At 34.8% G+C, this 25193-nt stretch overlaps 1 protein-coding gene across 1 annotated transcript; it reads right to left on the bottom strand.

The window, feature by feature from the left end:
- Nucleotides 1-2111: 2111 nt before the first annotated feature.
- On the bottom strand, nt 2112-19072 carry LOC120779400 (flotillin-2-like). Its single transcript, XM_040111597.1, has 3 exons — nt 19039-19072; nt 11522-11709; nt 2112-2264 (listed from the first exon to the last, which is right to left on the bottom strand). The coding sequence occupies exons 1-3, from the start codon at nt 19070-19072 to the stop codon at nt 2112-2114; spliced, it is 375 nt and encodes a 124-aa protein (XP_039967531.1).
- Between the last annotated feature and the right edge of the window lie 6121 nt (nt 19073-25193).

The raw sequence follows: 25193 nt of genomic DNA, 5'->3' as shown, positions 1-25193 counted from the left end.
CTAAAATTGGTAAAATGTATGCGTTCACGTGAGAGTACTCCCTTAAATAGAAGATAATTTAATGCCAAAGATAATAAACTTTGCCCCAATTCCATACGACGTTTAGTTTTTTTTTTCATCCTCCCCGCCAATTAAGAAAAATCATAAAAATGAAAAACCGAGAAATCGCGCTTGAAAGTTTTCGCTTTTTGCCCAAGCGCTCATATATCTGCTAGACGCTCAGTCACCATTTCCCTACCAGCTTCGATAATATTTCGAATTCCCATCTATAACTTTGGGGACATATTTTTAGATAATTTTTAAAGAGATTTAAGCAAAAAAACGGTTTTTTGAAGCTTCTAAAGCAGGCTCTCTTAAAAACACTGCAGTGGTAAGCCGATAGTTTCTTTATAATTGCCGAGGATTATGTTGTTAGGGTTAAAAAATATTAGTTTCAAGCATATAAAAAGGGAACGGAAAAGCAGGAAATGTACTTAATTGAAGCATCAAAATGACCGTCGATGTATTAAGGGTATATAAAATAGGTCTCACTATTGAAATATATTGCATTCCATATTTCTTGATGGTACACTTTCCGAGAACTTTTTGTTTGCCTCCAATTTTTCTTTTGAAATTACATGAAAATACCAGTTCAATTGATGAGGGGAAAAGTGCTTCGATACCTTCGAAAAGTTACTAATGCCCGGTTTTACAGTTCATACTTAAGTTATGCTTAAGTACTGAAAATGGGAGACTTAAGTAGTGCGTAAGTAACAGCTGATTTTTGTTTTGAATTGTTTTGAATTTGTTGTTTGTCAAAAGAAGAATAATAAGAAATTATTTTTTGTGAAAAAATATGGAATCGGATTGGGATTTCCACCCGTTCCAATAGGTACGCCCGACTCGCTAGCGGTGAAATTCCAGGTTCTTTTGTTGTGTTCATCCATTTTCGATATAACTTTCTTCGCAAATTTATGTATTGTCTGTTATAATTTAAATATTTCAAACATATTTTTATGGATGACATTTGTAAAACATACAAGGTTTGTTCCAAAGTAAACAGGACTTAAAAGAAAAACAGAACAAATATTTTTTTCGGCAAAATCAATTTATTTTATTGAAAATAGTCTGCTTCTGCTTCAATACAACTTTTTGCACGATCCATAAGCATCTCGAACGAGTGTTTTAGCTCGTTGGCCGGTATGACCGCCAGTATGCCGGTGCAAGCCTCTTGAATGGCTCTCTACGTCTGCATAACGCTTTCCTTTCATGTGCAAATGCATTTTTCTGAAAAGGAAGAAATCGCACGGTGCCATATAAGGTTAATGGTTAAAATGTGATTTTTGGTCAAATAATCGGTCACAAGCGTCGATCGATGAGACGGCGCATTATCGTGCCACAAACGCCAACACTCATCTTCGCGATATTCGGGCCGAACACGTCGACCAAATGCGATAAAACGATGTTTTGGGGATGTTCAATTCCATTTCCAATTTCAATGATGATTTCGGCTGATTTTTGATGAATGCAAGCACAGTTTCGATGGAATTTCCGGCAAGGAATGTGTTTTGCAGTCTTCGCTCAACTTATAGTCAACAAAATCAGTGAGAACATAACCCTCAATGGCAACAGTTATCGCGCCTTGATAACCGCCTATTTGATGCCTGAAATTGAAGCTTGCGATCTCGGCGACACTTGTATTTTTCCAGTGGGGATATGTAAAGTCTAAAGTCTAAGCGGATTGAGGCCTTGGAGCAAAACATCACCCGTGTCATTCGCCAGTTACCAGTCGAAATGCTCCAACAAGTCGTGGAATTTGAGACGTAGCAACGGCCAACATTTGAAAGCGATAATCTTCAAAAAATAAATGCCAAAGAATGTTCTTTCGAATGATAATAAACATTCCCCAATAAATTTTAAGTTTATGTGTTTTTTCTTTAAAAAAGTAGGGAATCTCGAAATGGATCACCCTCTATATGCAAACTTTTTCTAATATAAGTACGTATCGTTAGCAATATTTATTGAAAGTACCAATTTCGAGTACCATTATCCACATAAATTTGGCTTTTAAAAATTTATGAAAATGAGAGAATAATCAACACTTTTTGATATATGAGTATGTACCGTTATCGTTACGTGTTATTTTCAAAATAAGAATTGTTTAATGTAAACTCACCGAGAATGGCACGCAAATGTCCCTCCAATGTTTGCAATATCGTCTGCTTGATCTCCTTAACGCTCTTGCCCAGAAACTGTTCGCTGGCGGTGCCCAATAATTCGTCAGCCTGATGGTGAAAATAATACACGTTCATCATCTGCGCGCAGGCAGAATGTTGTTGTTGTTGATGTTGAAAGGAGATATGTGGATGAGTAAGGGTGTTGGTTGGTTTTTGGTTGTTTGATTGATTGGTATTTGTTGTTGGTTTTGTTGGTTGGTGGTGGTTTATGATGAAGTTTTTTGATGGTTGAATACGTTTTGTTTTGTTTTTTGTTTTTTTTTTTTTATTTTTGATTATAATTTTGTTGGTAACAGCAAAAGAGAGAGAAGAAAAAAGAAAGGAACATTTAAAAGCTGAACAACGGTAATTTTAAAAGTAAAACAACAAATTACTATACAACAATTTATTACTATAAGATTAATATAGAACTATAAATACATAAAATTTGATGGATTACGTAACAATTTTAGTATCGAATGACAAATGTGAGTATTTTTTTGTAAATGAGAAGCACCAATTGAACGACGCAATGAGACTTTTACAAATGAACTTTATGGATGGATATACAAAAAAGGAGTGAAACACAGTCATTTCGTCATAAATGACAACAATAACAATTTATTGTTACCATTTTTACATACAATAACAACAATACATAGATTTATATGAATTAGATTAAATGTGATTTGGATTTTTACAAATGCAGATGAGATTGCCAATCATTTTCGATGCAGTTGGCGGCAAGCAACCTTACAGCATATACATCCATAAGTATGTACATATATAGAGGCATATGAATAGAACACTTCACTTGCTTAGACATAGCATGTTTGCAATTCTCAGCGACCAATGCGCAATGTTTGCTAAAGAGATTCGGGCTGTTTGAAATTTAACCCTCCTTAGGTTCCCGCATTAAAAAATCGCGTGGCACGAGGTTTTAAAGACGAATATTCTTTGGACTGATTAGTTGTAAATTATTTTCTATGTAGGGAAGAAGTGTAAAACGCTCCTCTAATACAGAGGCGTTGGCCGGTTCTGCTACAATGGTACTGCTCAATTCAATCTGCTGACCTCAATCCTATTGAAAACCGTTGGACTCATATAAAAAAATGTAGAATGGTCCACCCAATGGAACTGTGAGCATAAGATAGTCAGACTTTTTAATTTAATTTTGTCGACATATTTTTTTTAGGTTGGTATGACTGTCAGTGACATCTGTGCTAAATGTCACATCAAAATAATGTCAGTGACAAAATGTCACATCAAAGCAATCATTAGTGTTTAGTATTGGCCTTCGTGTATAATGTTTTGTCGCGAACAAGTGTTGATTGGTATACATTTTTCAAAGAGCATCGAGAACGCTTTGAAGATGAAACACGACCAGGACGGTCATCAACATCAACTGAAGATCAACACGTCAATAAAATAAAGGAATTGGTGCTGGAAAATCGACGATTAACAGGACAGAGATCTTACTGGCATCGTTGGAATAACGGCAGGATCAAAGAAAACCATTTTGAAAGATCATTTGGGACTAAGAAAAAAGTGAAACCACGATTGGTTCCAAAATCACGAAATTTTTTCGAAAAACAACGTCGTGTTAACGTCTGTGAAACAATGCTTTCCGATTACCTGTATGCCATGAAATAACCGATGTCGCTTTGGAAGTTCGAGCGGCCCCAGTTCTTGCATTAGCTGTATTTTGTACGCTTTGAACTTGAGATCTCGACATACAATACGCCAAGTCGTTCCATAATTTAGTGCGAATTGCTGCGAACGGCGCCGAATCCACTCTGCCCTGTGTTCTTGCACACTCTCAGCTACGGCTGCTATTTCTATTTGCTGCACCGCGTGCTAGACGTGGACTATTCGGTCGAATATTATCCAATAGTTAATTTTGGGCCTCAAGATGGGTGATGCTGTTGCGAATAGTCCACTTAGTAGACCGATTATGTTGACCATAAGTGGAGCAAAGCGCTCGAAACACTTTTTTTACAAAACGTGAATAAAGTTGAATGTTTTGTTAACGTTGTTCAGACGAAGTACCAAAGAATACTGAACAAAAGTAACATGACAGCTCGACACGACTCACGTGATATACTCTAAAAAGGCTTTTGAAAAAAAGTACATCTACTTAGATCAACCATTATCTTTTTATACCTTCTTTTGCTATTAGAAATGCACCTGTGAACGGTATTATAGCTTCCGAAAATAAAGTGTTTTCTTTTTATTAAGTAATTATGTATTCGTTTGAATAATTTTTCTAGTTTCTTTGTCCGGTTTGTTTAATAAATTTTCTGAAGATTCATTTAATAAGTCGTTGGTATGCCCTTAAAATCAAAGGTTTTGTTTAAAAATTGTTTTGTGGGGTCTGTTATGTGGGCATTCGCCTTCCCCTACTGAAATCTAGTTTTTCGTTTGATCTCTAGCCATAAACTTGAAAGAGTTGAACTATGACTTAGATATTTTTAAATTTGCGCTTAAAGTACAAATTGAGCCCTATAGTAGTGGAATTCAGCGCAGTAGGCGGATTTTGTTTTGTTCTAAGCTAAATTGTAAATCTTCAAACACACAAGTTTCATACTCCGATTTTTGTTCAATTTCCCAGACGGGACAGGTTTACTTAAATATCGATTTAGCTACTCGTATGTGAAACATCGTTAAATTTATGTCATTATTTTGTATTGAAATTGTGTAAGCTAACTTGGATGTGAAGCGAAAGCATTTGAAAAATTATCCACCATACCATATTCTTCTACAGGCAGCGCTAAAATAACAGCGGCTTTTTAATATACCGAAATGTTGAACTTTGAAATGGCGCTCTGTGCATGAAATAGTTTTGTATGAGCGTAATCTTATGGTTCCTTCAATTTTCTTCTTCTTCTTCTTTAAGATTAAGTAATAAAATAATGCATTATGAATGTGAAAATGTTTATGCGATGATCTCAGCATAATTTACAACATTTTAATACAAAAATGTGCACAAATACATACAGAGCACGCAAGGATAACAAAAACAAAAAACGTTTCCTTCCACTTTCACATTAAAGTTTTAAAGCTGCATGAGTTAGAAAACACACATATATATATATATATACATAATATGTTCAAAATAAATTATTAGAATAAAAATAAAATTGAAAAGAAAAGAAAATAGACATACCTTAATCAATTGAATTTTCATTAGCGCTCATTTGCTTTATACTTGGAAATCATAACACTCCAACGCTCATTTACCGATATGAAAATTAAAAATATAAATAAAATTAAAGTAAAAACTCTTTACTTGGAATGTGTATTTATTTAACGCAAAACAGATTAAGTAATTAATTTAAATATAAAATAAATATTTAGTGATAAACAAAATATCGTATTAAATAACTTGGACTTTTAAATAAAGTAGTATGAGTAGAAAAAAATATTTATCTAAAAAATATTAAAGTTGAAATAAAATATATGCTGCAATAATATTTTTATGAAATCCTACCTTAAGTATACGGTTATTGGCGGACTGTTCATTTATGGTAACTAATTTTAGAAATTTACTTATTCTGTGATCAAGAAAACCGTTAACATTTATGTTGCCAACCAACATTTCAAAATTTGTGATTTACTGGTACTGTGTGTAATAAGGTGACATTTGAATTTAAACTGCGCGCGTCGAAGGATTTAGAGAATTATTTTTTTTTAGGTTGGTAGTGCTGTCAGTCACATTTATGTCAAATTTCATGTCAAAATATTCATTAGTGTTTGAGATACGTGTCGTTTTGTGAGCTGCTAAAAGTGAGTTTTTCGTTTTTTGCGATGTCGAAATTTGTTGAGCAAAGAATTTGCATTAAATTTTGTTTACGGAATCAATTTTCTGCTGCGGATACGTTGAGGATGGTGCAGAAAGCCTTCGGTGATGAGGCTATGTCTAAAAAACATATTTACAAGTGGTATAGTGAGTTCCAAGCCGGCCGTGAACGTGTCGAAGACGGAGAGCGTCCAGGGCGACCATCAACCTCAACCGACGAAGCTCACGTTCAACAAATCAAAGATTTGGTGTTGAAAAACCGTCGATTAACAATTAGAGACCTTGCTGATGAAGTTGGCATATTGAAAGACTCAGCCAATACCATTTTGAAGTATGTTTTGAGCCTCAAGCGCGTCAAATCTCGACTGGTACCGAAAATATTGAATTTTTTGGAAAAAAAGGCGTCGCGTTGAAGTGTGTGAAACGATGCTTTCCGACTACCAGGGTGTCATGAAACGCATTATAACTGGCGATGAGACTTGGATCTATGCTTACGACCCCGAACCAACCGATCAATCGAGCGAATATCGTGCCAAAAGAGAGCCGAGACCAAACAAATCGCGCCAAAGTCGCTCAAAAATCAAGGTCATGTTGACTGTTTTCTTCGATTATCGTGGTGTTGTGCATTATGAATTCCTTCCAACCGGTCAAACAGTCAACAAGGAATATTATTTGAACGTTATGCGTCGTTTGCGTAACGCTATCCGCCCAAAAAGACCGGAATTGTGGAAAGAAAATTCTTGGTTTTTACACCACGATAATGCACCATCCCATACTGCCCTCGTAATTCGTGATCATTTCGCCAAAAACTCAACCAATATCGTTCCGCAACCACCGTATTCACCTGATCTGGCGCCGTGCGACCTCTGGCTGTTCACCAAGCTCAAAAGACCGCTCCGGGAACACCGTTTTTATACGATAGAGGAGATTCAAGCCACAGCGAAGACGGAACTGTAGGCCATCCCAGAAAGTGACTACAACCAGTGTTTCGAAGATTGGAAAATCCGTTGGCATAAGTGCATTGCATCGGGAGGGGATTACTTTAAAGGGAATGAAATTGATTTGGAAGAATAAATAATGAATTTTCAAAATAAATACAATGTCACCTTATTTTTTGGGCACAGTAGTTGATTTTTTCAGAAGATGAGATTGATATTAGAAAAATGTACTTTGAGAAAGATATGGGAAAGTTGCGAGCTACTTTTCAGTTCAAATGTGTACCCTCATAAAGCGGAACAGCTGATCTTAGTACGAAAATTCGAAATTACTTTGACCTTATTTACTTCATTGTTGGAGACTCTGAGAGTGAAGTTCTAGAAATATTTTATAATGGTATGAAAGATCTAATTTATATAACTTACCAAAAAGCTATACGACTTACATTGAAAAAGAAAAATAAATCAACTTTTGGATCATAACAATGAAAGATTTAATGAACATTATAATGGTATAATACTGAGCATTCTCGGCGCTTTATACAATTTTAGGCACACTTTGCCTTGATGAATAGCAATACATAAACATGTACATAAAGTAGCGGTCAGGGAAATGCTACCAATAAATATAAACTTTTTATAAAATAATATTGTTATAACTGATGATATTCACGAATAAAACTAAAATACCCCAATTTCATCTTCCCTCACTTAGTGGTACAACAATTTCTCTGTTCCTATAGCAATATATCTACTGGTTTCGAAAATTGAACTGGAAAATAAATATTCAAGTGAATTAAAGAGTAAAGCTATCAAACATTAATGCCAGGAATGTAGGAAGGCTTTAAGCTCACTAGCAGGTCAACTTCAATTGTTCACAAATACGGTTTCCGGTCGCAGGAACATTTTCAGCACAGAAAAAGCAGACGAGTTCGCCAAGGAGTCTCTCTATATAAATTCGAGGCAGAAATGAAAAAGTGCTTGTTGAGAACGATTAGGAAACTAAATGCAAGAAGCAAAGCAGATAAGCTCAAAATATGACAAGACAAAAATTAAAGACTCATTAACCAGGTACAGGAAAAGTATGTACAGGCTTATAGTTACCATAACGAGACAGGTAATTTGCAGAACATGCGTTAAAAATTAGAATGTCTTCTAGCCAAATTTGTCGCAGCTAACTCGAAGGGTGTAAATAAACGGTTCAACACTTCTACCGTGAGTGCGCAGCTCTATCACAAACTGTCTCTAGAAAATCATAACGGATATAAGTGGTTTCTTTGAGGGCACCACATGATTTGAACGCAATGGTGAAACAAGATAGTAACATTTAAAAGTCTTACGTTACGTTGGTGTGTCAAAGTGCCGTATCTAACCCTAATGGGGTCCGTAGGGGCGGCACTCTTACCCACCTACTTGGTGAAAATAAGTACCAAATCAGAATGATGATGAGTGTGGAAGAAGCGTACATAGGATGCAATAAACTCAGACTAGATTATTAGAGCAAAAATGTGGTTTGAAGCATGAGACATAAAACTAGCTACTGAAAAAACCGAGCTGATATTGTTAGCAAAAAAGCATATTCCGATTTTAGTAGATATGAGGACTATAACAGAGACTCTAAAAACACAAACGATTATCAGTTACTGTAAGCTTTGACACCAGGCTTACCTACTGGGCATAAGTTCATAATTCGATATTTAAGATATATAAAAATATCAGCCTACAAATATTTTTCAAATTCAAATTATTTTCGAAGTTATAGCCGTTTTAGTGTCGTGGCAATTGGACTGGTTTAACAGAAGACGAATTTTCAAAAATTCTTTTCTCGAAACTACTTCTTTGATGTGGTGACATGATATCTTTAGTTCTACTTATCTGATTCCTTTGATCTTTGATAAAAATCTTTGTTATACACCTCTTTATTTTTGCATCTCAAAAAATGGAGTACATTTTTTTCAAGTCGACGCCATTTTCTGAATTTGTTTTTCTTTAGCAAAGTCCAATCCGAAAGCGACGTCTTTAAAAACTGGATGGTATAAATGTTTTTAACTTTTCCTCATAGTTCGAAAAATGTATAAAATATAGATGTCTAGACCAGAAAACCCCATTGAGGAAGAATAAAAGACGTCCAACGGCTTACAAGTATTCGAAAGAAAGAAAATGTGGAATATTGAGGAAACAAGGAACAAGGAAAGAATGAATGAAAGCTTGGAGCGGTGGCGAACTCGTTGGGAGCAGTTAGGTCATATCACCTGTACATCAAAAATATAAAAGAGTAGTTCAGCGGGAATATTCTTCAAAGCCGTCATGTATAGACAACGACGCAGTGAGGACGACGCTGACATCACGTTTTTCAAATGCAACAGGGCGAAATAGACTGCACACTTTGGTCGGCCCCCTCAATGCTGACAACTTTCAGGCTTCAAAATTAGAAAAACTGGAAGAACGTGAAAAATTAGATTGAAAATGTTGTACGGTTAAAAAATCGAGAACTGGTTGCAGGTAATGAAGGTAAGTCTCAAGCCGCCAGATATGGTACGCCAGTCAGAAGAAATGTGGAAGCATACCATTGCTGTGACAACATACAAGGTCTGTCGCAAAAGAAACATAACTTTTTAAATATAACTGTTTCTAGTGACGCCACCTATTAGTGGGTATATGAAATGAAAAGTTTGATCTCCTGTTGACATTTCGTAAAAATTTTAAGACAATTGGATTACTACAATTGATGTTATCGATCAAAAAGTGACAGCAGCTTTTGGTCATCGGTCGTAAAATACATTTTGAACAAAGAACAAATATTAAATTTTGTTTTAAACTTGGGAAAACGTTTACTGAAACATTTCAAATTATGAAAAAAGTTTATGGTGATCAGTGCCTATTCCGTAGTAATGTGCATGAGTGGTTTAAGCGATTCCAAGAAGGTCGTGGAGACCTCTGTGACGATCAGAAGTCGGTCGTCTTCAGAAGTAAAAAATAAAGACAATGCTGATTTGTTTTTACTATTCCGAGGGTGTTGTACACCGAGAGTTCGTCCCACCTGGCCAAACGATTAATGCTGTGTTTTACCTTGGTGTTATGAAGCGTCTTTTGTCACGCATTCGTCGTGCTCGACCACAATACCGTGAGACAGGGTCCTGGCGCCTGTTGCACGATAATGCGCCGTGTCATCGGTCGACGCTTCTCACTGATTTTTTGACAAAAAACTCCATATTAACCATTAATCACTCACCCTACTCACCTGATCTGGCACCCTGTGATTTTTAACTATTTGGAAAACTTCATTTGCCCATGAAAGGACACTGGTTTCAGGACATTTCAGCTATCCAAAAGGCGACGAACGATATTCTCAAGAGCATTCCGAAAAATGACCTTGAACACTCATTTGAAATGCTAATTGATCGGGCTAAACGCTGTATCGAAGCACAAGGAAACTACTTTGAATAAAAAAATATAACTTTTGAAAAATATTAATTTTTTGTTGTTTTTTTAACAGTCCTGCTTCTTTTGCGACAGACCTTGTATGATGACGCGAAAGGCATTTTTCGATTTCTCATTTGGAAGAAATATAAAAAAAATTAGCTAATGGTAACTTTGATTTGACCACTACTGTGTACACGATAGAGGAACAGTTTAGAAAAAAGCAATTATTAAGCTTGAAACAATATCAGTCCTACTATTATTTGTTTTTTAGAAAATGATTTCAATCTGACGACTTAGGAAAAATACACAAAAAGTAAATGATAGTGTAATAATTATATAATTTTAATAATAATAATAATAATAAAAATTAAATAAATATAAAATTGTAATAGGGTTTATAGCCATCACACTTCAACTCATCAACTTCTAAGCAAAAGCATAGTTAGCTATACTTAGTAACTAGTACAGTAATTTAACAAAGTACGAATCATGATGAGAAAATTTAGACTTGCGTGAGTGAGACACAATGAACCGTAAATTTACTGAAACATTTAATAAATATGTATATTAAATAGAAAATTAAATAAAAAAATTTCAACTTACTTTGTAATTTCTATTTTTTCTAGGCTTTTTACGCTACATAGATTTAAATTTTTAATCATTACATTTTATTGTTGTTGTACAAATAATAATGAAGAAGAATTTGTTAATAAAATACGGGATAAATTAATAAGATTTTATTAAATATACACAAATATGTGTTTTTAGCTAAAGTAAATAAATTCGTAAGAAAATTAATACACGCTCATTTTTGATAATTTACGATACTTAGAAGATATGCATATGTTTAGATTAATTCTAGCATGCCGTTCTCTGTACCAAGCCTCTCAGTTATATAATACCCAGCAGACGACTAGAGAAAACATTATATATGTATAAAGTAATTATTTCACTAAGTTCTCAGCTTAACAGTAAATCAAAACAAGTTCAATTTCATTTACCAAATCGGAAATCTAAGCTAAAAAGCGCTACATATCTTTAACAAATTATACAAAAATAATATTAAAACGAAATCATGTAAATTAATATAATTCTTATTTGCTTCGAAGCATACTCGAATTGTTGTTGGCAAATTAGAGCGAGCGATGCGTGATATTTCTTCAACATACCTTCATGATTTTGCACTGAGCGACACCGGTTACAGTTAATGGCACACCCTGTGCCGTCTCGACATTCTCGCACATGGGATTGAGTGTCATCACCTCGAGCGACAGGCGTTGCACGTCTGTCACCAGCCACCAGGCCCATGCCCAACCACCGACAATAGTGCGCTTTTTGGTGGAACCACAGCAACCACCTGCGGGGAGAAAATTTGTTAGTATAGCAATTGTATTCTGTTATCGATAAATTATAATAAATTTGGAAAACTTAACTAACTTAAATATAACTTAAATATTCAAAGTTAATGATTTCAAGCAACTCGATATGCATTGCTAAATGTGTACATATATATACAAGGAGATTTCCAAAGTAAACAGGGCTTAAAAAATTGTTATATGTTTGTTATATGGGGGCTAGATTAAGCTGTCGCCATTTTGATTCATTTTAAGCACAAAAATACACTGTTACCAGTAAAACACGCTCTCTCATTTTCATTGAGATAACTCATATATTGGCCAATATATGTGGTATAAAGTTACCTGAAATTTCGAAAATCGTTGTATTAGGTGTATCATAGTAACCAAAAGTAACTTGTCTAGTTTCAAAGTTTACAACGTAACTTACCGTTCGAAATACACACGAATAGAGTTGGCGTGATTTTAGATAAAACGCTGATGGCATTACAGCTGTTTTAAAAACATCTCTCGCTTTCTTACTACGTCCAGGGGCACGGCCAAGGATTATTGGTACCGAAATGGAGAGAAAAATCCAAAGCGAAATAGATAAGCCACGGATATTTTGAGCTAAAGAATTGTGTTACGTTTCCTAGAATTTATAAATAAAAATATACTTTAACAGCCAGCAAGAAAATATGCAGAAAATAGCCTGCATTGCCAGCTTGAATTATACTTCCAAGTATAATTTGTATGCTCCATTGGAAATAAAAGGTTTGGCACCTGTAAGAGTGCGTACAATACAAGGTGCTTTCCAAAGTAAACAGCGCTTAAGAAAAACAGAACAAATGGTTTTTTCGGCAAAATCAATTTATTTTATTCAAAATAGTCGCCTTCTGCCTCAATACAGCTTTTTGCACGGTCCAAATGCATGTCGAACGAGTGTTTCAGTTTTTTGGCCGATATGGCCGCCAGTATGCCGGTGCAAGCCTTATGAATGGCCTCTACGTCGCACGGTGGCATATCAGGTGAATACGGGGAGTGGTTAATGGTTAAAATGTGATTTTTGGTCAAATAATCGGTCACAATGATGTCCTTCGAATTTTGGATTCTGAGCAGTTTTTGGTCGCCAGTCAATTTGTGCGGAACAAACCGTGCACACACCTTTCGTAAGCCCAAATGTTCGGTCAAAATGCGATAAATCGATGTTTTGGCAATTCATTTCCATGAATTTCAATAATGATGTCGGCTGATTTTTGATGAATTCACGCACAGTTTCGATGGAATTTCCGGTAATCACGGATTTTGATTGCCCAACATGTTGATCGCTATTTGTGCTCTCACGACCACTTTGAAAATGTTGAAGCCCTTTATTTTCGAAGCTCATTTTCGCACCGATAACACAAACATACTGGCACCTAAAACGCAATAACTTCACTTGCAATCAATGAAATGTCTTGAAATTCTCGCTGTACAAGCGATAAAGTCGACTATAGATGGCGCCACCAGGGTGCGCTAGATTTAAAAAGTCCTGTTTACTTTCGAAAGCACCTTGTAAATTAGAAATTTACTCACTCAACAAGAAAGTACTCATCGGAAAAAATTAATCGATAAATATGACAACTTATGGTTTTTTCCAATAAATAAATAATACAATGGACTCATAGGCATAAACTTTAATTTGTTATCGACAAAGTAGTTGAAAATTATTCATTGATGGAAAATTTATTCTCCCGAGGAAAAAGTATTCATAGAAAAACATTTATAATAAAAATGGAAAAATTGACGAAAAATTAATCGATAAATATGCCAACTTATCGTTTTTTCAAACATAGATTACGAAATTAATCAATAGACCCGGATTTATCTATTATTTTTGAAATGCTGTTGATTATTGAATTTATTATGTAGTTATTATCATATATTACATATCAATTTTCTAATCCTTCAACATTATACATAGTTTCAATCACACATTAAATTTAGTATTTTTTTATTACAATACGTACGTATAATAAGAGAGAAATACCGCTATTTTGGGTGAAACTCAAGTTCAAAAGGCTCAAACAACATCGACAATCTTTTGAAGCTCTTTTTAAAGCATAAAATCGGCTCTAACCACGCCTACTTATCACATTTCACACGAAATGCTTACGATCAGGATAATTCTAATATGGAACTATTTCCGGTTTACAATTAAGACGAGGTCTGCAGTTTGCTTGACTATATTGAAAAAAAAATATCGATAATTTTTTAAGTTATTAATCGATTTATTTTATTACTACTACTCATTAATTTTATCGGTTAATGTTTGTTGTTGTGGTCTGAAATATTTACGAATCGCAAATGAGAATTGATCGATAATTTTTAATTCGCTTACTTCGATTATGTGATGACGAATTAATTTTATCGGTTATATCATCATATTTAACTAAAATTAAAGTAATACCATGTTCAGACCGAAAATTTAAAAGATTAGATTATATTTAAGCATTTCATAACCCATCAGTGTTCTCACTGCCGTTAGAAAGATCAAAAAACAGCTGTTATTGTCATTCAAGAATTCACATCGCTTAATATTTATCAAAAGAAAAGATTGTCATATAGAGTTTTGAAATAAAAAGACGGCTTTTTTTAATATTTTCCATATAATAGAAATAACGGATGCATTTTTTCATTTGTTAAGTCGATTTCAGATGAAATTAGATTCATTGTTTTAAAAAAAAATTGTTTGCTTACATTTTTTCCCTTTGTAGTGTCTAAATCAGCTGTGATAATGTAACAGATTTCCAGTGCTGACAAGTAGATTGCGCAAAATCAGAGTCGCACAGAGAGATTTAGCGTGGATCAGTTTGAAATCATTTCAATGAAGTGATTTGGAACTGTCATTTTTGTATGGCGAAATCTTGATAAATTTTTATCAATTTTATTTTTGGGATAATCCATTCAACAGCCGAAATCGTGTGATTAAGTGTCGGTCTGAACATGGTATAAGATATCTGGGATTAACCTCACTATATCGAAAATAATTCGCTATATATGGCTGTGATTAATAGCATTCTAACATTTTTTTATGAAGTGTTTTGTACCTAACATTTTTTACAGACTATCTAAGTAATAAACCAACAAACAAGTCTCTCTTTCGAACTTAAGTCGTTGAAATTTTATTTTCGGTATTATTAAGAAATATTATTTGGCTACGAAAAGGTTCTGTAAAAGCAATCAACTCAGAGTAACCAGTATTTCTACAAGTTGCGAAACAGAAAATTTCATTTAAGCAGAGCACAATTCGATTGAGAGCGTATGACAGCAGCACGAATGCGAGCCACTTGTCGACACTGATACAATTTTTCAACTATCGACACTTGACAATTGTAAACCAAATGTCATGATCAAGCAGACGTTCAACAATAATGGACAATGAAAACAGAAATGGATATGAAAGAACGTGATTATGATTGATGGAGAAAGCGATGAAAAACGCAAAACCAAATTTGTGGCTTTTCGCACACGACCTGCAAACATACTATACGTGCGCGCCACCACGTCGGGTGGCGCTCGTTATTTATGCATAGAAAAATAGTAAATTGTGAAAGATCTGATATGAAGGCAAAAGTGTTGAAATTCATAACGGAGGAAGTGTGTACTCGTATGAGTAGTAGAAAAATGGTTATCACGAGTAGGCTCACAAATGATTGGGCAATTACTGGCATGATTAGGAAATTTCAGACTTGATAATTAAATAATTTGAACGAATGTCAGTTTTTCTAAGAAAGCGTCAAAGTTGGACAAGCGCTTAAATAAATTAACCGAAAAATGACAGAGAGCGCCGGCGGAAAAATTGCTAAGACTGAAGAGTGACTTCTTTGCTGCTCATTTCGCCTCTAAGCTCGGCTTTATTTGGTCGTTGTGTACTTACGTTGTTAAGAAAGAATGTGTAAAGAGAAATTGGAAAGCAAAGGTAGCTTTGGTGGCAATGAAGGTATGAACTTAGCGAACGTACCAGCAGTCGTCGCGCATGCGTCAAGCGGCCTAGAAAGACTTGTGTTGTGAATTGTAAATGCTCGAAGCGAAAGGCATAGTACAGCGAATGCGCAGCAGAAAAGAAAGTGCACAAGATCTGTGGTGGCTTTGTTAAAGGCGAAAAGCAATACAAATCAAGCGATTTATTAAATTTATTTCATTTAAGTTTATTTGTTCCAAAAAAGTAAGCAGAATATTATAGTAGATTTGTGGTTTAAAGTGTTAACTACGCTTGTGTCTTTATAAGTGAGAGGTTTCTGAAAGCAGCTCACAACTAGAACTACTCATTGCAGCTAAAAGCGTAAAAAAAAAGATACGACAGCCAAGAGTTACTTTTGAAACAGTTCAACGAACGAAAAGATCGGAAGTGTAAGTACCTGTCTACTGTAGTTATGGTAAAATGATAACAAAAAGTGTAGAGAATCTAAAATATAGAAACTCAGAGGTGTAGTGTAATAAAATATAAAATGCTCATAAAATATACTTAAAAGAAATTAATAACCAAATGAAAGCAAAATACTATTGTGGTTCAGCATGCCTGAGCGCTTCATGATTACATGAAGTTCTCTTCACTCGATATGTGAAAGAGGCTTTTTTTTGGAGCGTTCACTGCTTGCATCGTCCAAGGTGCTTATTTCCTCGGGCTTAAATTTAGTAAACCACTTCTCACCGGTTGATTTTTCTGGTGCAGAGTATGACTAATGATCATCAAGTCGAGCCTTGGCTTCAACAGATCTTTTTTCGTCCAAAAAACATGCATTGTTAACACACAAAATTACTTCTTTACAGCCCACCTGTTAATTGTACTTATAAGTTCTAAAATTTTTAGCAGACATTTTGTATTTTAGGGTCAGTAGCGTGGACTTAGTAGTGATATAAATTCTGTTACAAATGACCAGAAAAAAGTACCGTTATTTCTATTATAATTTATGTGCAGTGTTACTCATTCATAATTGGTCAACTGGTCGTCTTTTGATAACTCTCTTGAAGTAAATTAGGCTCAACAGATGGAAATGTGTTCAACGGCACGCGCTAAACTACCATAAAAGTTACCATTTTATAAATGAAAAAATGCCATTATTGAAGAAGGTTTTAATAAGCAACATGATAAGATCTACTCAAAAACGCAATAGCTGTTATTCCAAGGGTTCAACGTGGTCACCATCCAGCTGCTGTAATGGTTTAGTATAGAATCTCCTATAAAGACGTTCAGCTTTTTCACTTCTGTGAAAAATGATATAAAACTCTGGCAAAAGTGTACTAACGGGATGTTTTCGAAGGCGTGGTCATGGAGTAAAACAATTCTTTCTTCAATGGAGAGAATGGTATCTTCCAGAAAGATTTTGACCCAGAACACCACACAAAAACCACACAGCAGTGGCTTAAAAGTAGTATTCCTGCTTTCAAAACTAGAGAATAGCCGTCTGGAAGTCCAAATTTGAAGCCAATAAATCTCCATCAGGCCATCAGAATATGGCCTGTCGAAGAACGCACAGAAAGTGTCAAAAAATCGTTGATTCGTGCAGCGTAGTCTATCCCAATAGAAACTGTGCATGCTGCTATTGGTTTCACGGTAAAAAACAAATACTGTTTTTGTGAATTTATTTCTCAAATCTGGATTGAGTAATTTTATTCGGACCTTTTGTACATTATAAGGCACACTTTTGACAATGTAAGGTAATTTTTTCATGCAGAAATATTGAGGCATAAGCCGGTAACAGTGCTTTCCCCAGAACGTCTTGAGAAAAAAGGCCTTTGCGGTGTTCAACATAACTCGGCTGTCAATTATGCGAGAATAAAAACTAAAGAACAATTAGTTAAACGATAATCAAATCTTCCCCCCCAACGTTCTCTGATATTTTTTTTTTGCATTCAAATTTTTTTGGCGGCCATCTAAAGTGTGAACTGTTATTTTCCACTAAAAATTCCGCCATTTTGTGTGTGGAAAACACGCTTAATGAAAAAAAAATATTTAATAAACGTTGGGGGGAGGCATTTTATATGTTAAAAGTATGTTCAAAGCTTGAAATCGATCAAGTAGTTTTGAAATGACAGTGAACACGGACTTTGAAAAAGTAGTTTTGAGAAAAACACGCCTAAAGCTGCACTTCCATCCCGACCGCCCTCAGCTGTTAGAGTTAGAGCGTCAAAGGCCAGGATACTGATAAGACGATAACTTTAAGAATGTTACTTCTATCGACTTAAAATTTTAAGGACATATTCTTGAAATGTTAAACAATAAGATAAGACAAAAAAAATCGAATTTTCGAAAGTGAAAAACCCTAACCCCCCTTAATGAAACTACATAAGTATGCAGGTTCTTTAGTACAAAAAAAATTTCGAGTTCGTAGATGGGACTAATCGGACTACTGCCACGCCCACAAATCGTCATTAACCGAAAACATATAAAGTGCAATAACTAAGCACCAAATTACGCTATAAAGCTGTAATTTGGTACAAGGGATCGCAAGGGGCACCTGTGCGATTTTTTTTTTTGAAAAAGTGGGCGTGACCCCAGCCCTCTAACAAGTTTAATGTACATATCTCCTAAGCCACTTTAGCTACAACAACCAAGGTGAAATCGGAGGATAACCCCGCTCACTCCTCATATAACGGTGCTGTTAAAAACTACTAAAAGCGCGATGAATCAATAATTAAATACGCCAAAGACACTAAATTTTACCCATAAGATGGTATGAGAGTGTTTTATGGGAGACAGTGTGAAAATTGGATGATGGGCGTAGTACCGTACACTTTTTGGTGAAATCCTATATCTCGTGACCCGATCAACCGATTTCGGGTCTAAAAAATTTAGTACGTGGCATTATTCTTATATTCTTATGTCACAGTGTGAAAATGGACGAAGTTGGACAACAACTACCCCTACTTCCCATTTAGCAAAAATTTAATTTCCACTAATTCTTTCACTTTCCACTATACAAATCAGAAAGCAATTGGTATGACCAAAAATAGTTTAAGTCCAATAAAAAATTTTCAAGGCTCTAGGTACCGGATATTTAGACTCCGGCACCTAAGTTGACTTCTTATCGAAAATGTCAGTCAATGTCAGACATATGTAACTAAAATTGAGAGATAATCCATCTCATATAATGTAATGTCTGTATATCAAAAATGGGTTGAATCGGACCAATGAAGTAATGAAGCCCCCATATACTTAATATAATGATTTTCGTACTTCGGGCTGACTTTGTACCGCATATATCGGCCAATATGTGAGTTATTCCAGTGAAAATAAGAAAGCGTATTTTACTTATGACAGTGTATCTTTGTGCCTAAAATAGATAAAATTGAGCGAAAACTTGACTTACCCCCGATATAGCCAATATCAGGATTTTCGAACATCCGGTTGACTTTGGTTTTACACCTTAAAGTATTTCCCTGGCTTCGTTTTTTACAAGTTGCAAGAGTATAAAATGTTTGGTTGCACACGAACATAGCGCTTCCTTACTTGTTTCGTTTAAAATTCTTAAAGTGACACCAGTTTTCAATTATCTTTTTTTATTTGGAAAAATGTGGCAAGAAAGAGCTTTAATTGGGTCGCACCACCCATTGATGCAACAAAATTGTATTGTTGTTTCTGTAAAATTACAGTTAATTTACAGTTACTACACAGCGGGGGAGATGGAGCCTTGAACTTGACTCGCTACTTAGTTTGTTGTAGCTTCACGGTAGCATAGCCGCTATTCGCATGACAGCTGGTTGGTTGGTTATTGTGTGCAGTCGAGATAATCCAACAACGGTACGTTGCTCATACAAAGCCAAACAGAAGCACCGATAAAAACAAAACACGAGTTAGAAATATGAGTTGAAATGTGGAAACCAGTTATATTGTTTGTTTGCCTGTGCTGCAAGCAAATGCAGTATGTTTTGCAACAAAGTAAAACGTCAAAATGAACGTTTAAAGCAAGTGGAAATGACAGCAAGACGCGAAATATGTAAGAAAGGCAGAGAAATTAATAATGAAATGAAGAGAAAACTAGAGAGATTGCAATGTTGCATATTGCATGCCGTTACTTAAGTAACTAATATGCACATATGCATATATGTATGCACAGCAATGCAAGCATATGTACAAACGTAGACAAATACTACCACACATAAAAGCTCTCACATTTGCTTAGATCAATTTGTGTTATTTGCTCTTGTTGTGAATCAATTTTATTCATTCGTCGAAATTGCGCTAAATTTCACTTTCAGATATTAATTCACCTGCGCTACATATGTATGTATATAGGGGTATGACTTGCATAAAAAGTATTTTTTTATTAAAAAAATTTAAAAATTTTAGTAAATAATCACAGAACGAAAATGAGTTTTATATTAAATTTATTATAATGCATAACGTTCTGCTGTGTTGATAATTTTGAACTAAATTTTTACTAATTTCGAACAGCAATGCGTTTGAATCAAATAATTTTCGGTCATATCCTTTTCATTTTCATCAATCATGGAAATCATTTTCATCAAATCAAAATATGTTTGATATTTTTAAATTTCGATATTGATTTGTTTTAATTTTGAATTTTGTTTTAAATTTCGATATTGATTTTTTTAATTTTTAATTGATATTTTTAAATTGGTAGCTGAATGTACTATAATTGTTAAAAAAAGGTTTACATTTTAAAGTTTTGGCAAATTATTATAGAAGTTGTAAGCCTCTCCTATTATAATGTTCCGATATCATATGTTTGAAAGCTTTACTATCTTGTGTGCTTATTATGATAATAAGAGTGACTAATTTGTGAATAATTATAAGTACGTTTTTATTTTATTTCGATTGTATGTGCTGTCAGTCAAATAGAGGTGTTTTTACTAAAAATACAGGATTCAAACCAAATATTTTATTTTCCGATATACTACTGTGCCCAAAAAATAAGGTGACATTGTATTTTTTTGAAAATTAGTTATTTATTCTACCAAATCAATTTCATCCCCTTCAAAGTAATCCCCTCCCGATGCAATGCACTTATGCCAACGGATTTTCCAATCTTCGAAACACTGGTTGTAGTCACTTTCCGGGATGGCCTGCAGTTCCGTCTTCGCAGCGGCTTGAATCTCCTCTATCGTATAAAAACGGTATCCTCGGAGCGGTCTTTTGAGCTTGGTGAACAGCCAGAAGTCGCACGGCGCCAGATCAGGTGAATACGGTGGTTGCGGAACGATATATGGGTTGAGTTTTGGCGAAATGATCACGAATTACGAGGGCAGTATGGGATGGTGCATTATCGTGGTGTAAAACCAAGAATTGTCTTTCCACAATTCCGCCCTTTTTGGGCGGATAGCGTTACGCAAACGACGCATAACCTTCAAATAATATTCCTTGTTGACTGTTTGACCGGTTGGAAGGAATTCATAATGCACAACACCACGATAATCGAAGAAAACAGTCAACATGACCTTGATTTTTGAGCGACTTTGGCGCGATTTGTTTGGTCTCGGCTCTCTTTTGGCACGATATTCGCTCGATTGATCGGTTGTTTCGAGGTCGTAAGCATAAATCCAAGTCTCATTGCCAGTTATAATGCGTTTCATGACACCCTGGTAGTCGGAAGTCATCGTTTCACACACTTCAACGCGACGCCTTTTTTCCAAAAAATTCAATGTTTTCGGTACCAGTCGTGATTTGACGCGCTTGAGGCCCAAAACATCCTTCAAAATGGTATTGGCTGAGCCTTTCCATATGCCAACTTCATCAGCAAGATCTCTAATTGTTAATCAACGGTTTGTCAGCACCATATCTTTGATTTGTTGAACGTGAGCTTCGTCGGTTGAGGTTGATGGTCGCCCTGGACGCTCTTCGTCTTCGTCTTCGACACGTTCACGGCCGGCTTGGAACTCACTATACCACTTGTAAACATTTTTTTTAGACATAGCCTCATCACCAAAGGCTTTCTGCACCATCCTCAACGTATCCGCAGCAGAAAATTGATTCCGTAAACAAAATTTAATGCAAATTCTTTGCTCAACAATTTTCGACATCGCAAAAAACGAAAAGTTCACTTTTAGCAGCTCACAAAACGACACGTATCTCAAACACTAATGCATATTTTGACATGAAATTTGACATAAATGTGACTGACAGTACTACCAACCTAAAAGAAAATAATAAGATAGAAGAAAACATTTTAAACAAAAACTAATTTTACACCACTATTTTTTCGGATGTTCAGGTTCTTCGAAAAAATACCCATTTATGAAACCTGGCATTTAGTAGTACACAATCAACTGAAGATAAATTTGATACAAAAAACTACGTTGTGCTCTAAATCGAAAAAACTATATTAGTGAAGCTAGTTTTTTATCCCAAATTACTTTTACACATTTTTTTTTTTAATTTGGCAATATGTAAATTTTCATATTGTAAAGCAAATAATATACTTATTTCAGCTGACCTGGAAACAGGATACATTTTCATGTTCTTCAACCTTATTTTATATTCAGCTTGTACATATAATGTAATATAACTGCTGTAAAACATAATTTATTTCGGTTTTGTTGATATTATATATTATCAGTATATACATATATTTAAATATTTACGTGCATACATAAGTATATAACTAGTTTAACTTTTTAGCTCTTCTCATAGATATTTATTGATTGTATTATATGTATAATATGTGTAATATTTGTATATATTTATTAGGGTGTTTTTTTTTTTGAACTATTAATTTTTTTCAGTCCCGTCACGAAATTGCCTTGAAAATACCCTAAAAAAAATTCCCTGAAAATTTTAGCCCTTAATATTAACATTAAGAACTGGACCAAGGCCTGTAAAAATTTTCCATAGAAAATACCCTACAACCATGAATTTTTATCTTTAAATTCCTGAAGATCAGAGGTATTTTTTGGCATCGCTTTGACTTTAGACGTATATTTCTCAGAATTATTCATTCTACAAAAGTCGTAGCTTAGACCGGCGAGGTAGTACGGGGCTCTAAACCCGATTTTTCCAAGAATTTCGCATTTTTTTGTATATATCTCGTAAAGACCAGGAGCAATAGAAAAAATGTACATAACAAATTTGTAGGAAATTTTATTTGCTATAAAAAAGGTTAGAGGTCAAAATCGCTATCATTAATACTTCTCGAGATATTCGGCTTTTTAAGAAAGGCTTTATAGAATTTTTATAGATACTACATATGTATGTATTAAAAAATCTATGAAGATTGCATGCAGCCTTACTTAAAAAGCTGAATATCTCGAGATGTATTAATGATGGCGATTTTGACCTCGGACCTTTTTTATAGCAAACAAAATTTCCTACAATTTTGTCATTTAAATTTTTTACGAGATGTATACAAAAAAATGAGAATTTCATGGAAAAATCAGGTTTAGAGCTCGGAACTACCTCGCCGGTCTAAGCTACGACTTTGTTGCACTGGGCACTTTTGTAGAATGAACAATTCTGAGAAATATGCGTCTGAAGTCAAAGCGATGCCATACAATACCTCTGATCTGTAGGAATTTAAAGATAAAAACTCACGATTGTAGTGTATTTTCTATGGAAAATTGTTACAGGCCTTGCTCCAGTTCTTAATGTTAATATTAAGGGCTAAAATTTTCAGGGATTTTTTAAAAAAAAAAAATTAATAGTTCAAAAAAAAACACCCCAATATTTATATTTTTAATATACATTCTTCCAAACAAGTAAACATTTTTACTTTTCCATATTTTATTTTATTATTTTTTAAATTTAAAAGTCATACCCCTAATTTTTGTCCATATACCCATTTATATGTGAATGTGTTATGTGCGAGAGCAAGTATAACGTAACAAATCTTTACGCGTCATTTGTTTGGGTGCATTGTCCGCCAGATAAACGGAAGTATTAGTGTTAATTACATAATTATGATTGCGCTAAAATTTTATTTTAACACGAAAAATTTTGTCGATTTAAGAAAAAAGAAAAAGTTGTAAAAAGCTTGATAAAAAATCGCATTTATGTTCACATATAATTATACCCTTAGTAGTTTTAGCCATGTTCGTGTGTCCGTCTGTTTTTATATACGCCAACCAGTCCCTCAGTTTTTGAGATATTGCGCTGAAATTTTGTACACGTTCTTTTTCCCCTAAAGAGATGCTAATTTTTCGGAACCACAGATATCGAACAACTATGGCATATAGCTGCCATACAAATTGTGCTATCAAAATTAAGTTCTTGTATTAATGACAAAGACACCGCTAAAAGATCTGAGAAAATATTTCTGATCGGACCACTATAGCATATATCTTTCATACAAAGAGAACGATCAAAGTCAAGTTCTTGTATGGTCTTTGTTTGTAAAGTTGTTTTTTCTTGTTTTCATATAAAATTTCGGTTCAAAGCTAAGTTCCTACGTTTTACTCGTACCAATAGGTGCCATTGCTTTACTTTGATTTGACTCTTTTAAGCAAGGTCTTTTTGGCACGCTATTTATTTGCATATAATTAACCCATTTTCAGTTATTTTTCTTTGTTTGGTTTCAACTTTATTTGCGCTTAACATTTTTTGTTGACTTTTCATATACTTCTGCGTTCCAGATTTACTGTTTTTGTCTTCAACTACTTCCTTTGAGACACTATTGAAAAGTGAAACTTGGTAAAATTTACACACTCGCACATACATATACACTTTCTTATAAGATGTGTCAGATGGAGAATGGTGGACTATTCAAAGAAAACAACCAAAACTGAACAAAGTTAGGTTTACGGGATTATATGAAACTGAAGTTGCTGAAAGAGTGGATGATATGTCAAGCCTTGCTACGCTCACAGAAAGTACGACCGGAATTTGGAAATATTTGGAAATATTTTGCTTTTTACGAAATATATTTGTCAATCGACAAAAATATTCATGAAATTTACAACGATTTCGATCTTTCATCCATCCTGTGCCATTTCTAAACAATATCCAAAGCCAGTTAATCAAAACGACTAACTGACAGTCGGGGTTAACGCCAACACTAGCACCTTTCATTTTGAATATCACCCATATGAAAATTAGGTCTTTGTTGAACCGGTACCGGTACCGGTTAATAAACGCTGTGTAGAGTCAAAAAGAGTTAAATGAACTAGAAGCTGAATATCAAAGGGGGGTTTTTCATCCGAGGCTGTTGGTAGTTTTTCATTGGGGTGGGCTTTTTACGTGGCGGGTCCCAAACCCAGCGCACAACTTTATGGGAATGTTTCGCCTTCTCACTTTTGCTCGCCTTCGAACGGATGTTCTTAGGCTACCCAGAGGATATTTGGTCAAAGACCGGAAGTCGTGAGCTGCTTGAGTCATATGTAAAAGAATTGTTTCTGTCCACTCCCAACTGAATGGCGATCAGCGAACTTTCCGCACTTGCGTGAACTTCTAGACATGACTCCATCCTTTTCGACGTTGCGAGTTTTCGAGCGAAAAGTTCTGCGAAAGATTTATGGTCCTTTGCGCGTTGGCCACGGCGAATATCCCATTCGATGGAATGATGAGCTGTACGAG

The sequence above is a fragment of the Bactrocera tryoni genome, unplaced genomic scaffold (genome assembly GCF_016617805.1).
Source record: "Bactrocera tryoni isolate S06 unplaced genomic scaffold, CSIRO_BtryS06_freeze2 scaffold_101, whole genome shotgun sequence".
Lineage (NCBI taxonomy): Eukaryota > Metazoa > Arthropoda > Insecta > Diptera > Tephritidae > Bactrocera > Bactrocera tryoni.
This window is presented reverse-complemented; position numbering and strand designations above follow the sequence as displayed.

Excerpts from the sequence above, each read along its gene's own strand:
- LOC120779400 (XM_040111597.1), bottom strand. The coding sequence starts at position 19,072 with ATGTTCGAAAATCCTGATATTGGCTATATCGGGG. Across the intron at positions 11,710-19,038 it reads TGATATTGGCTATATCGGGG|GTGGTTGCTGTGGTTCCACC; the intron begins GTAAGTCAAGTT and ends TTCTCCCCGCAG. Across the intron at positions 2,265-11,521 it reads CTCAGTGCAAAATCATGAAG|GCTGACGAATTATTGGGCAC; the intron begins GTATGTTGAAGA and ends TTTCACCATCAG.